Source organism: Ptiloglossa arizonensis, chromosome 14, assembly GCF_051014685.1.
Source record: "Ptiloglossa arizonensis isolate GNS036 chromosome 14, iyPtiAriz1_principal, whole genome shotgun sequence".
In the NCBI taxonomy this organism is placed as follows: Eukaryota; Metazoa; Arthropoda; class Insecta; order Hymenoptera; family Colletidae; genus Ptiloglossa; species Ptiloglossa arizonensis.
In genome coordinates, this window is record NC_135061.1 from 5,020,205 (window position 1) to 5,034,856 (window position 14,652).

At 33.1% G+C, this 14,652-nt stretch overlaps 1 protein-coding gene across 1 annotated transcript; it reads left to right on the forward strand.

The window, feature by feature from the left end:
• The first annotated feature begins 1,649 nt into the window (after window positions 1-1,649).
• Window positions 1,650-13,941, forward strand: Kr-h1 (kruppel homolog 1). The gene is made up of 3 exons (XM_076326175.1): window positions 1,650-1,889; window positions 4,596-5,370; window positions 5,960-13,941. Exons 2-3 carry the CDS (start codon window positions 4,600-4,602, stop codon window positions 6,707-6,709), a joined length of 1,521 nt encoding a protein of 506 aa, XP_076182290.1. The 5' UTR covers window positions 1,650-1,889; window positions 4,596-4,599; the 3' UTR covers window positions 6,710-13,941.
• The last annotated feature ends 711 nt before the right edge of the window (window positions 13,942-14,652 follow it).

A 14,652-nucleotide genomic window follows, 5' to 3' on the forward strand; every position in this document is an offset into this window, starting at 1 on the left:
CGCACGCGGCGTCCAATGCCCCGTCCTGAGGCAGTCGTCGTGGTTTCTACCCGGCACACGTGCACCGCGCGCAGTGGGTCATTGCTCTCCTCCGTTCGAAAGCAATATCGTTACGACGCACGACACTTGTCCCAGGCATGACCACGACGCAGTCGAACGAAATTTGGCCGTCCACGAACAGATTACGTACTATTTAACATGCATTTAAAAGGCAGCTTGACACCCTTTCAGATTCGGTTCCGGTGTTACAATTTAGTCGTACGATAATTGAACAATTTTATTAAGCGCGCTGATTGCGATTCTTCATTGAATGTTTAAAATCAAGCATATAGAAATTTATGTTTTACGATTAAACACAATTACCATCGAATCTCATACATACAGGAAAAAATGAGAGACGAACCTATGAATGTCAGACCACATGCTTCTGAAATGAAGAGAGAGACAAGGCGTGTAAGAAAGAAAGAGAAAGTACCTACACGCGTTTGTTACAAATTTCGTCGACCACGTACACTGAATTTAATCCATCCCGGTTTCTGATGCCAACTGTCATATCACGTAAGTTGCCTTTACATGATCATTAATAAACATTCCTTTTTATTGTGTCAACATTTTTATACATACGTAAGACACGTACTCGTACAAAAATGACAAGATGCGTTTGTTTTGCTTTTGCCAATGCATACTCGTAATTTTTTGAATTTCTAAAAATACGCTTGGCTACTGAAAATTAAAAATAAGTAAGACCTGTTATTTGTGAAACAAAAGGAAAAATACAAAATTATATTTTAAAATTATTTATTTATTTTTTCTTTTGGATACAATATACTGGTGAATTTCCATTTAATTATTTGTTAGGAAGCCTGTTTCATATCATTACCAACTCTTTTCCCGTTGACCGATCCTTTTCCAAAGAATGTCATTCACTCAACTACTAAGGGTATAACGTTCGCAATTTGAAAATTTAGAAGGAAGTTCTTTCCCTTGAATAGCTTTTCATTGTATTTTACTGTAATTCAATTTGTATATAAACATTGCACAACGTCGATAGAATAAAATGTATTTGAAGATAGGAGTGCGTTTAAATTCGATCCCCAATATATTACTTTATTTATTATGAAAACATTACAATATCCAAAAAATAGCTTTCTTTACAATTATAATCCTGTGAGTCAAATGTACATACGTAGGTACATACCTACCTACATACTACATATGTATGTAGTTCGATGTAGAAGTCTAAGAAACGAAAGGATTAAAAAGAATTGATTAAAAACTGGATTCGTATTTTGATATATTCGACCACTGATAATAAATCCGTGATTAACCAAATGTATCGTAACGTGCCGTGGCGTCACGTACGCATATGTATATAGTACGTGAACGCGTCCCTACAGACCGAAGAGATATCTGCGTCTCTGTCTTTCGGCGGTCTTCGTATACTCGCGCCGCGGGGTCGGCTGAAACCACGACGACTGCCTCCACGTGCTGCGAAAAGCACTTATTGTTAGTCGCCCTAAATTGTAGGTCGCCGTCGGTATTGCGGTGGAGGGGATAGTCAGAGTGGAGGGGCAGGGTCGAGCGCGGCACTTCGGCCATGATCGATGATTTCCGTCGTTGTTCGGCACAGCCAGGCGGTAAACATTGCACAGTACGATTGGCCGTGTCCTGAGGCGGGTCCTTTGGTTTTAGACTTTGAGTTTTTCGTCGGTATTCAGCTATAAGAAGTGATAAACAAACGCGACATGCGTTAAAGTAGATGCGTGCATTCATTTTTGTTCATCCCTTCGATTTTTCAAGTTATTTTGTTAATTTGTGATTATCTAAAGGATGGTGAGACACAACGTGGGATATCGCGACTGTGGAATGATCTAACAGGAACTACACAGGTGGGTGATGTTGACGTTTCTGTGTCTGGTGTAGACTGAGTAAATTAGGAATTAAAATTTCTGTGGAGATTCGACGAAGTGAGTTTGGAAGTCCATGTTTGTAACTGATACTTCATTCTTTATTTATTGATATGTCTCATATACATATTAGAACATTAACGAAAATACGAAGTTTGAAATAAATTCTTTAAAAAAGTTATTTAAACTCTCTGTGTCTTTTAATTTCCACAAAAGGATTCGATAAACAGATCAATAGAAACTCACAATTTTTTGAAATTTAGATCACAGTTCTCAAAAATTTCTTACAAATTTCCTCGTGAAGTTTTCAGAAAAATGGTAAAAAAGTTCAAGGTATTGTGAACATGGAATTCGATGGTCTTCTCCTTGGCCGCGAACTTCGGCCGCGCTCGTAGCGTCGTTTTCGCGATCGATTGTATTTTCATACCCTTGAGGTATTATCAAATCAGAAAAGAAACGAAAGAAAAAGTGTATCTGCATGAGAAAAGAGAAAGATCGCAATAGATTCTCTTAGAAGAGACGATATGTATCACAGTTCGTGATGTAACTCAACGTCCTTACTGCGCGGCGAGTTGCACGAGGTCGGTGATCGCTATAAAAAAATGCGGCGAGTACACGTGGAGGCAGCGGCAAGCGGTTTCTACCGCGACGCGGCGCGGCATTGCACCACCGCCGACCACGACGACTGCCTCCCGGAGAGAGACCCGCGCGTGCAGGTTTAACCCAGCCTTAACCTATTCTGAACCGACGACCTCGTAGGAACGTGCGAACAACGTCGGGCTTCTTCAATAAGCTTACTACTGAAGTAGACTTCTTCCATATCGAAATTTTTCTATTTTTTATATTCTTATTTGAAAATATCTTTATAATAGGTATGACAATTTAATCAATCGAAAAATCTTCATAAAAATATTTATTCAAAATAATTAGTATACCATATCTAATGCCCTCTTCAGCGATGAAAGTATTTTGCGTACAATATTTTTCCATCTTTATTTTTATATATTTAGAGTAATACTGTCTAAAGAAAGACTGTTGCACAGATTCGTGAGGATTCCATTGATGCTTAACTCGTAAGATACCAATACGTGTCATATCTTAACAAATTAATTGTGCAATACATTGTAAACAATTCCTTCAGCTGTATAATTAACATTTATTTCCGCAAACGAAGTCATTTCTTGTGCTTTTCGCGATAGCAACGTGCAAAATACGCCGTACTTATGTACCTATTTAGACTAAAAGAACTGTTACATTTAAATTCTACGCACGTGTGTTAAGAATTTTCTATTTAAAATTCATAATATTTATCGAAAAAATTTTACAAAACATAAAACTACTAATTTCTTAAAGGCCTTCAGGATATGAAAGTTGAACAATTATTCGTTATTTAAATCGAAATTTTATTGAATAACCCAATAAAATAATCTGTTGCTTTTTATGCGACAAATCTTGCTGACTAGTTGAACAAATTTCATCGGCGCTTTTAGAGCAAATTTTTTATTAAATTATCGTCTCAATAAATCTGATTTATTATTCAATTCTGTCCATTTATTCTTTATCGATCATTTTTAATCATTTCTATCAAACAAGAAAAATTGCTTTTCGCCTGTTCTTTTTTAAATAATTAAAACAGTGTTAATTCATCAATTCCAGAAAGCTGAAGGTTTCTTGATCCATTAAATAGACAGAAGAAATGAAAAAATTCCGAGCATGGCAGGTTCATGAGTCGATAATACATGGTTTATCATAGGCCCAGTAGGATCGGGACGGGCAGAAGTTGCAGGATGCGTATGCGTGCGCGATGTGTGCGCGTGCGTCTACGCACGGGGCGTCGCGCGATTCGTGGGCGTTTTTTTGGACTTGAAAGGGGCGAGTGGAGGGGGTGGGGGAGGGGTGAAGTGAGCCGTGTTACCCCAACGATTCTGACCGGCGCGTAATCAAGGCGTTTACACACAGTTGCGTTCACACGTAGGACGACGTTCCTAGTATCCTCTTCCTATCTACCTCATGTTGATCTACCTCACGAAGTCTTCCAATGTTTAAATATATGCATTGTTGATATTGTTATTGTACAGGTAAAGCAATGCGACGATATTTCGAAGTTTGTGTTTTTGATTTCGAGTGGAATTTGGTGAATTATAATATTCGAAATGTTGTGTTTTATATCATTTGTACTTTTTAAAAGTTTTAAAGAAAAATTTCCAATCTGTTATGATATTTTAATTACATATGAATTCTTTTAAATATTTGTCAACAATAAACATGTTTTTATCAATTCTTGGTTCTTAAAATAATTCATTTCATAAAAATGTATTCTGATAGATCTTAGTTGACCTAATAGATTTTTATAACTGCAGAATATTTTATCCTCCAGAATTATATTATATTATTGTACCACTTTCACTTTCAATATTTTAATTACATCCCTTAGAAACACGACACGTAGTATTGATATCGCTCTAAAATTTATTATCAAACTGTGTATACATTTTAGATGGTAATAATCATAATTAGTTTTATAAAATTCTGCAATTTCTTTAATTTAGCCAAATAATTCGAATTAGTGCTTTTGTATAAAAATTTAGTTTTAAGATTTGTAACTGCTTCAATATTTTTACTTGTATATTTTTTTTAAAGTTTCACGAGATGTTAGCTACTAAACTAATTTCTCTTACTTCATTTCAGATTCATGCGTCCGCAACGAACAATGGTAGGTTACTATCAAACAGAATCGATTCCAAATACAACTACAATGTCGGTCAGTAACGAAATGCCGACAGCGGAACCAGTGAATCCGGTGAAAAGTCTCGTTTGTAGTCCAGATTTAACTGTATTCTCACCGCCAGCATGTGGTGCTGAAACTCTGTCGGCAAATGTCGAGGAAAAGTCGTACCAGTGCCTGCTGTGCCAAAAAAGCTTCGATCAGAAAAGCTTATATCAGAGCCATCTGCGCTCGCATGGTAAGGAAGGCGAAGATCCTTACCGATGTAATATTTGCGGGAAAACTTTCGCGGTACCTGCGCGGCTAACAAGGCATTATCGTACGCACACGGGGGAGAAACCGTACCAATGTGAATATTGCAGTAAATCATTTTCTGTAAAAGAGAATTTGAGCGTGCATCGTCGGATCCACACGAAAGAGCGGCCGTATAAGTGTGATGTATGTGAGCGTGCGTTTGAGCATAGCGGTAAACTGCACAGACACATGCGAATTCACACCGGAGAACGGCCACACAAATGCACAGTTTGTTCGAAAACGTTTATCCAGAGTGGTCAGTTAGTAATTCATATGCGTACTCATACTGGGGAAAAACCGTATGTCTGCAAAGCCTGCGGCAAGGGATTCACTTGTTCAAAGCAATTGAAGGTGCACACGCGCACGCATACCGGGGAAAAACCGTACACCTGCGACATCTGCGGCAAATCTTTTGGCTACAACCATGTGCTGAAGCTCCATCAGGTTGTTTATTGTTTATTTACTAAAATATCTTTGAATTAGCGAATGTTATAATTTCTGATATAAGTGCATATACAATCATTATACAATTGTATTATTTAATTGTATGGAGCACATTACCACTCACTAAACATTGGAGAGTGGTGAAGTTTGAAATTTCTAATACTTTTTATTTGTATAAGTATAAAGAAAATTCAATGCATTAAGGATCTACAGATAGAAAGTTAATTTGCCATGTGAACCTAGCCCATGATTATTAAATAAAATTTATTCATGTATTGATAATTATTTGACATAAAAAGCTGATATTTTGCTGAAATTACATTTTACTATTATTATTAAATGCTGATAAAAAAAATTGTTTTATTAAGTTGAATAGTGAGAATACCATTGGTAATAAAAAAGAGGAGTTAACGGACCAAAAATTAAATATGAAATAAATACTAATCAAATTTGCACAAAACTTTAACTTATTACCACTATTTACCCTACAAAAAACTTGTTTAATAACCTTTTTCATATGCGTTATACATGTACAGGGTGATTCAAAGATACAAGGCATTAATTAGAATATTTTCTGTAAATGTTTCAGGTTGCCCACTATGGTGAAAAAGTTTATAAGTGTACACTCTGTCATGAAACTTTTGGTTCGAAGAAAACAATGGAGCTGCACATCAAAACCCACTCAGACTCCTCTGTCGCTGGTTCTCCTCGGGATTCACCAATTGAGCCAGAGATCGAGATCTCACAAGCAAACAGTGTAAACACTGCCAGTGATAAGGAGAATCAAAAGACTGAAGAGCCAAGTGATGACACTGCTTCTTATAACACTTCACGGGACTTTCCATACTATGTGTACTCCAGAGAGCAGTATTCACAACCACTTGTGGTATCTAGTGATGGCAGAGCCTTCCAGACAATGCCCACAATCCCTGTTGAACAGTCCCATACGTTCCTGTACCCTGAAGTTTCTCCGACTTACACCAGTTTTGGCATTCAAAGTAATGACTTTGTTGGAGATTGTTCTTCACTTCTAAATTTACCAGGGAACGATGCTCGCAGGAGAGTTGAGGCTGCGCTTGAGGCAGTTGAGGAAGAGAGGCAGAGAGAATATGGAATTAGAGTTGATAGGGAACCAATTCTAACTCCACCAAGCAGTAATCCTGTGAGTCCTGTACCTTCGCCAGATCCTCTTGATTTGGCAATTCCTGTACGAGAAACATTAATCCTCCCACCAAGAAAGCGGTGCAAGATGATCTTAGAGTCAATGGAGAGTGAGAGGAGCGGCCTCATTGCTTCACAAAGGCAGAATTCTGTTATTCAGTTTGCTAAGGCTTCATAGTGGAAGATTTAGAAGAGATCAGTGGTGAATAGGTGATAATTTTATGTATGATGAGACATAACCCAAGTCTTCTGAAAAAAATATTGGAGATAGATACATACTGATGGTAGTGATGGGCTAAAATGATCAATGACTACATTAAAAGTTGTTCAGGATTTAAAAAATTTTGAATGTACTGTTTCAACAAACGTAGAGTCTTGGAATGTAAAAATAAGCAAGTTGTCACATGGAAAATAACTTGAATGCAAACTCAGTATTTCAATACTGTTGCATTAAAGAATTAAAATATCTTAAAAATATTATGTTCAAATAATGTAAACTTTGTAGGAAAGAGAATTGAGTGCCCATCAGTAACCGTAAGAGATTAGGACATTTTGTACTGCAGAAATAACATGATTGCGTTACCGGGGAATTCCACTGCGGAGTTTTACGATCTGAGACAGTTTCGTTGTCATGTCGAATATTTTTCTGCCACTGTTAGATTTCAGATTTTTTCAAACTTTCAAAGATTTTTTAGAAACAATATAAGGAATAGAAATATTCATTATGGATTTAACCAAGTATAATTGAATTCATTTTTCTCTTTTTATTAATGGAATATTTAAAAATAATTTAAGCAATTGAATTAACAGTAATTTTTTATACATTTTGTTTATAGTTTTAAATAGTGAAAGTTTGAAGAATGTTGGAAATCATGCTGAAACATTTCCCTCGCAAGCCGTAAACCAATAGAGGAACGTCCAATAATTTTACCCAATAATTTTACTACTTTTAAGAATAATCTGGAACATTTTACTGTCTGTAAAATGTAATATGAATCGCGTCATTATTTCGCGAATTCGACTGGTTTCGAGAATTGTTAAGACGTATCTCAGGATAAATGTCGTGGCACAATTTAAGTTCGTCAGCACGTATTCTTCAACACTTGAGAACAATCATCAATTGTAAACAAATTGTGGCTTGAAAGTGGCACAAAATAGTAATTTTGTTGTGACAATTATTTGAAAAATACCTGAGAAATCGATTTAACGATTTTGGAAAGGAGCCCCAATTCTAGATTTCGCAAAAATTAAAATTAACAAATCCAAGGATTGTGTAATTTTCAAAAATGAATAATTTCGTTTCATTTATAGAACATCCTTGGGCTTGTATTTTGAGAAAGACATCGTTTGCTTTGCTTTCTTCGATATTTAGCTGGCGTGTTTGCGTAATTTTTTTCGTGTTTCACGTTACGTGTACGTGTACGTGTACGTCAGATGTGTGCGATGCGCGTGTACGTGTGCGTGCTCGCGTGCATATGTGTATATATATACATGTGTATATATATATATATGTTTAACTGCAATGGATTAATGTTAAAATAATGAAGATCGTGGATCGCTGTGGCGCAATTAAATTATCGTAATCGAAGGGCTTGGAACGAATGTGATCGAAGCCGTTCTTTGAATTTGTGTTAACCACATCATAAGAATTATCTTTCGAATATTACATTATTCAAACAAAAAATAGTGAGTTCGAACAAATTATCTTAAGTTAATTACTGAATTTTTATCGTTTCAAACAGAAAGAAATGTAACAAAAGACCGAATTGTTTGAAATTTGTTCAAAAATTTCTGTGAAGAAATCTAAAACAAATGATTGATCGTGTCGATTTTTCTGGAGCTTATGCCACTGTCATTGAGAGTGAATTGTTTTTTTGGGCAATTTATTCTTTCCCATTTTGGGAATTAAATTTGGACGTTGTACGTATTTTGTGTATCGTAGCGTTTTCTAATCGTATCCAATCACGTAATAATCAAAAATCCGAATTTCTTGCCAAAATTAACAAGACTGACACCAGTCTGAAAAATAATTTTTATTCTTGTTTAACAAGCTTCCAATGACGAATTACCATTATACGATAAAAGTGATATTAAAACACATAATTGCTCAATTTCGTCGTCGTTAGACTGGTATTAGTTGTTGAAGCAAAACGTTTAATAGATTCTTTCTTGACTAAAGAATAAAGATGCAATAAATTTTGATTCTTTTCCATAAATAATTATTTTTAGTTCTAGACCAAAGTTAATACTAATTTGCTGCCACATGTGATTTTATTCAAATATCTTGTAACAATTCATTCTTTTAATTTTTCCAATTATATTGATCCGTTTAGTTTGATTAATTTGTTTAAAAAATCTAACGTGACGGAATTTGAATTTTTGTATGTAATAGGAATCTTCGATAGTTGATCACTATTCACATTAAGGGACCTTTTTAAATAATAATTCAGGTGTTCACTGATTGTTTGTTACTCACTACTTTTATAAAACTCTGCTGGTTTCAAAATGAGAGTCCTTTATGAAAGAGGCTTTAACATTCATTGCAAGAGAATATATGGTTAAATTCTGCTCGTTTCACTAAAGTTTCGAGATCTAAAAGTATGAACACAGCAACACACTAGCTTCAAGTACAAAAGCGCTGAGTCGAGTCCATGATTCGACAATCTCAGAAAAGCATAAAAAGTAATATTATGTATATTTAATTGCTGATGAGTAGTATTTACTACTTTAAGAGGCTCGATTTTAGTGAAACAGATCATACTGGAATAAACAACTACAGTTCCACTATAAAGGTGGAATCGATGGGGAAGAAAGTACCAAACAATTGATATCTCTGTGATAAGAACTCCATAATGCCAGAGTATTGAGGGGAGCTATGCCCACTGCCAGTACAAGTGTGTGTATGTGGCGTGTGTGTGTAAGCACGCATGCAAGTTTAATATTAAATATTAAATCGTATTATCACGATTAATAATTTGTAGCCACCTGTATTTACATTTGGCTTCACTCCAGTACGACATAAAAAAAGTTTTATAAATTGAGGACTACTTTAATGGAAGATTCGACAAAGTGCATCGATTACGAGACCAATCATTACTAATATTGTTATTAACATAATATTACTTTGCATATTGTAGATAGAAAGTACCACAAATATCTAATTTTTTATTTAAAATAGTATTTGATGTTATAATCTTTGACATAATGTTTAAAACATTCGTAACTACTACACTGCGCAATTTTCGTGATTATACTAATTCAATTTTATTTATTGAAGGAAAATACTGCCAGAAATATGAAAAAAGTTATAAAAGAAATCATTTTTATTTTTATTTATATGTGCACTATTCAGAACTACATGATATATTATGTGTAAAAAATTTGTGGTGAATCAACAATGAATCACTATTTAAGCTTATTGATGTAAAAGTGAATTGATTCAAATATGTATCATTGCGCATTGTATGATTGACACGTCTGCTAAAGAGTTACGAGTGAAAGAACAACTACTCCGATGCTATGGTTGTATATATTGTATTCACCATTTTTGCGAATACTTTGACTTGTGTCAAAACAATTTCAATTTCTCACCATAAGAATAGTAAGCATATAAGCGAAGTGTGCCAGAAATTGATCGTGTTCCTCTTGATTTGTGGAACAAAAAAAAGTAAAAAAATTTGCAAGCAAGAAAACTAAACAAAGACTTGTCATCGAAGTGTGGCACCAAACATGTTAATATTAGATTTTAAATTCTTAAATTCTAGAAAACTACAATATTTAAAATTTTATTTTAAAGATCTTATTATTTCTGAGATCTTTCAATTGAATATTTTCAAATTTACCTACAAATTTCCAAAATTTATTTACATAATTTGAAAAGTATTAGATGCACTTCGTAACCGAATCTACTACTAATTCTTGATCTGCGGTTTATAGAACAGCTTGCATATACACTGAGCCATGTTCATATTTTAATAAGTAATGTAATATTTATATAGGAGCGTATGTATGTTATGTTTTTTTTTCTTTTTTATACATCCAAATTCAACACGTGGCCTACTTCTATTTGTCAAACTTTTAAGAAGTTCAAGGCGATTTCTGATTTGTTACGTGGGAATTATATTCTCGTTAATCGTATGGATTATGCGTGACATAAAATTTATGTGCAATTGTAACTTAAGTTCTCAGGATCCTTAGCTTCCTCTCTGCAGCAAACTGTTGCTTTTAACAAATAGAATACTCGGGTATTTATTATCAATTTTAACAATTGTTAATCGTGGAATTCAATGCGCCTAAGGCTAGTTTAAAACTTGAATTTTTTTGTTTAAGTTATTGAATCGAGAATTGGCCACGTGGTAGTATGTCAAAAAGAAAATGTGAATTGTTAAGTATTACGATAATGACGAGAAAAAGATTGATATGTGCGGGGAGAAGTCTAGTGTAATATTGTAATTATCTGTTATTACTTATTATTTTTAAGATACACAATTGCATGCTGCATGGGACGTGTTTTGTCCCATCATCACGGGCGTGTGGAACTGATTACCCATGAAAAAGAAACGTTTTTGTAAAGATTCGTTGTATACAAGATGGTTTCAACGGACAGAAAGAATACAATCTTGTAAGAGTGCAACAGGGACGATAAAGATGTTTTTCTGTTTGTCGCGCTTGCACGATCGATCGGTAAAGCGGATGCATCATAATGACGAAAAATAGTTAATAAACGCAATCAATCACTGAAATACGAAAATTTCAAAAATATAATAATGAACGCACGAAACGAAAAGACAGACTTTTTCGTCCTCGAAAGCGACTCGCTGCAATAAACTCGATTGCAATCAATTTTATGTCGAAACATTATTATAAGTTATGGTTTTTTTTTTTAAAGCGCATCGTCAGTTTCCAGAAGCATCGGAATCATCTTGATCATCGACAGGCACTAACGATTGTATTTCCTTGTTTTATTCCGCCAAAGTGCGTATGAATAATTTTGATAGTCAACTTCCGACAGGAAATATATTTATTTATTTAATATATATCTATATCTATATAGTATATACAGATGTATTTTTGGCCGAATTTCGGAACAAACTGTCGTGTATTCGCTGCATTAAAATATATTCTATCGTAAATGCTGTTTTGAAATTTTGCGTCTAATTTTAACTAGTAGAATAATGAAAATGCAAGCATATAACTTTAACATGGATGGTGTACATACCTAATAACTTTTAAATTTGCTTTTAATTTCAATTTTCATTCATCAATAAGAGCGGTGTATAATTAAAAATTGCAAGTCAATTTTCAAATTTTTGTTCAATGTTAGATACCCAAACAGTAGAGTTTTAATTTTCCGCCATTTTACAAATTATAAAAGACACTGGGGATCTAACTTGTTCAACTTGTAACGAAACCCGCATTGTGGTTGATAACATATTGTCTTCATGATTTATTTGACTAATATAGCGAACAATTTTTTACATTCCTCAACTGCTTATTTTTAATACACGTTTTTAGTATCTTTTGAAGTCGTATACATTCACTGAGAACAAAGTAAACATTTAGCGAATTGCTCATATTTCGTTCAATTTTTAGATTCTCAACTATTTCGTGCAAAACTGAGAATTGAAAATAAGGGCCAATATGGCACAAATTGCCTGCCATTGATAGATATATAAAAAAACGTATGTAATGTATATTTGCGCATACAGCGTATATGTGGGTGTTCCGTAAATTGTATTGTATTTAGCAAGCGTGAAAAATGATAAAAATTACATAAGTATCTACCACATCTTGATATATCAAGTATATCGCGTAATGCGATTTTTTATTGCATTTTTTAATATACATTCATCTCTCAGGTTGTGGAAAATTTTATACTATAGTCGACGTTCCAAAATATTTTTTAATAAAACCAGTACGGTCAGTTATTACTTTTGAGTGTGTAACAATAATTTTGAATTTTACATAAAATTATATTTAAATAACGTCATATAATAACGTCAATTTACAATTAACTTACTGTTACGTTAATATTAAGTTCAATTAATATGAACTGATCTATTAATATTACTTGCCATAAAGTTTATCATATACGCGGTTTACTTATATCGTTATGTCATTTTACGCAAACTGTTTTTAAAGACTCCATTGACATTATTTTTGAAAAATTAATAAGTTTTGTAACAGAATTAAGGCACAGTTTATTTTTTACTTAATAGTTTTTTATTTATCGAAAACATGCACCTTACGAAACGCCTTGTATACAGAATGGGACATGTCTCTTCCTTGGTCTCAGATACATAAAAATGGTACAGGAAAATATTAAATGGTTTAAAGAGGTGTAACTTCCTATAACATCAATTTTTTCGTGAGTGCAGTAATCCACCTGCAAGACGCACATTTTTTGTAAACGAAATCATATATTTTTTTACACAAATATCTAGTCAAGTATTCACTTTTTGATACTTTAATACTTTTATGTACAAACTGTAAGAGAAGAATCGGTTTATATAAAAAAAATAATAAATAGTTTCATTTGCAAAAGAAATGTAATTTCATCTTGCAAGGGCATCGTTGCACTTGCGAAAATACTGGGATCATAAGAAGTCGTTTTACCTTTTTATACCGTAAAAATGTATCTTTACCAGTTTCTCTGTTGGTAATCAAAGAAGAAATATAACTTGTACAAGTGCATGATCCTTTCTGTATATACGTATGCATATATATGTACATATATGTAATTTGTGTAATAATTAAACATTATATAATGTATAACAAAGGTTATATGCAAAAATAAGATTCGAGGAAAGTAAAAACAATAATTACTGTTTAATCATGATTATATGTTATTACATTACTCTTATGTAAATAATTTGAGTATTATTGTACAATGTTATCTGTTGGTACATATATGATTTATGGTTTTATAAAATTACTGATCCTTTACTTAATACCAGTACTTTTCGTAACTTTTTTCGCGTGATTAATGAATTTAATTGCGTTATCGTAACGTAGTCGGAAAATAAACATTTTGGTTGTAATGATCACCAAGATCTTGCTATATCTTCTCCTTCATAGGTTTTTAATTGTGATGCGTGTGACCAAGATTCTTATTCACGATTATCCATTGAATAAATTATGTTTACCACATTTTCTGCGTTATTCAATTCGGGAAAAGAGTGTGCAATTGATTTTGTAACTATATATATGTGTGTATATATTTATTAATAATAATAATAGAATTTAACGAATAACAAATGCGATAACTAAATTCGGAAATGCAAAAAGAAGCGATGTTATAGTTTCCAAAAAAAAGTAGACATATACCGTGATATGTTTAAACAGAAATAATTTTGTTCATATAATAGTTGAAAAAGTAATCGTATAAAGGCATAAGAAATTAACGCAATTTTTAAATATAATTTTCTTTAAGGTTTTAGTAAAAATTACGATACACAGAATAAAAAACCTAATAAAATAAAGAAATCAATGGAAAAAAATATTTATACAATTGTCATCTATTGGAAAATTACAATTACAACCACAAAATGAGAGGATTCTCGGCCTACATTTTTTTTCTATTTTCAATGCCTATCACATTTCGTTTATTATTAACATTTTTTGTTAATCAGTCATAGTATATTACCATAATGAATACTGAAAGCATAGAAATTATAGTAGAGAGCAGAAATATAATAATTGAGTTTTAGAGAAGCGGAAAACACTTCGAAAATTTGATGAACTAGTGTAAAGAAATCGTATCAGTATTCAGAATATTGTTAATAAGTATAAAGATACAAAAATAGTGAAAATAAGTGTTGGTCTGAAAGGTCGACATAAATTATGTGTAAGAGATAAAAAATTTATTGCAAGAAGTGAAAAAGAAAATTTATTTACTACACCTACAATTGCAGCAGAATGAAAGCTAGTAACAGGAAAATAAATTTGTTTAAAAACAATATTAAACAATGTTAGTCAGGAAAGAACCACGTATTAGTAAGGTGTGTAGAAAGAAAAAATTAAATTTTGTAAAAACTCACATCAACGATCCATTAGATTTTTAGAAAATAGTAATTTTCTCAGATGAAGATAAATGTAATATTTGTGGTTCAAATGAACAAA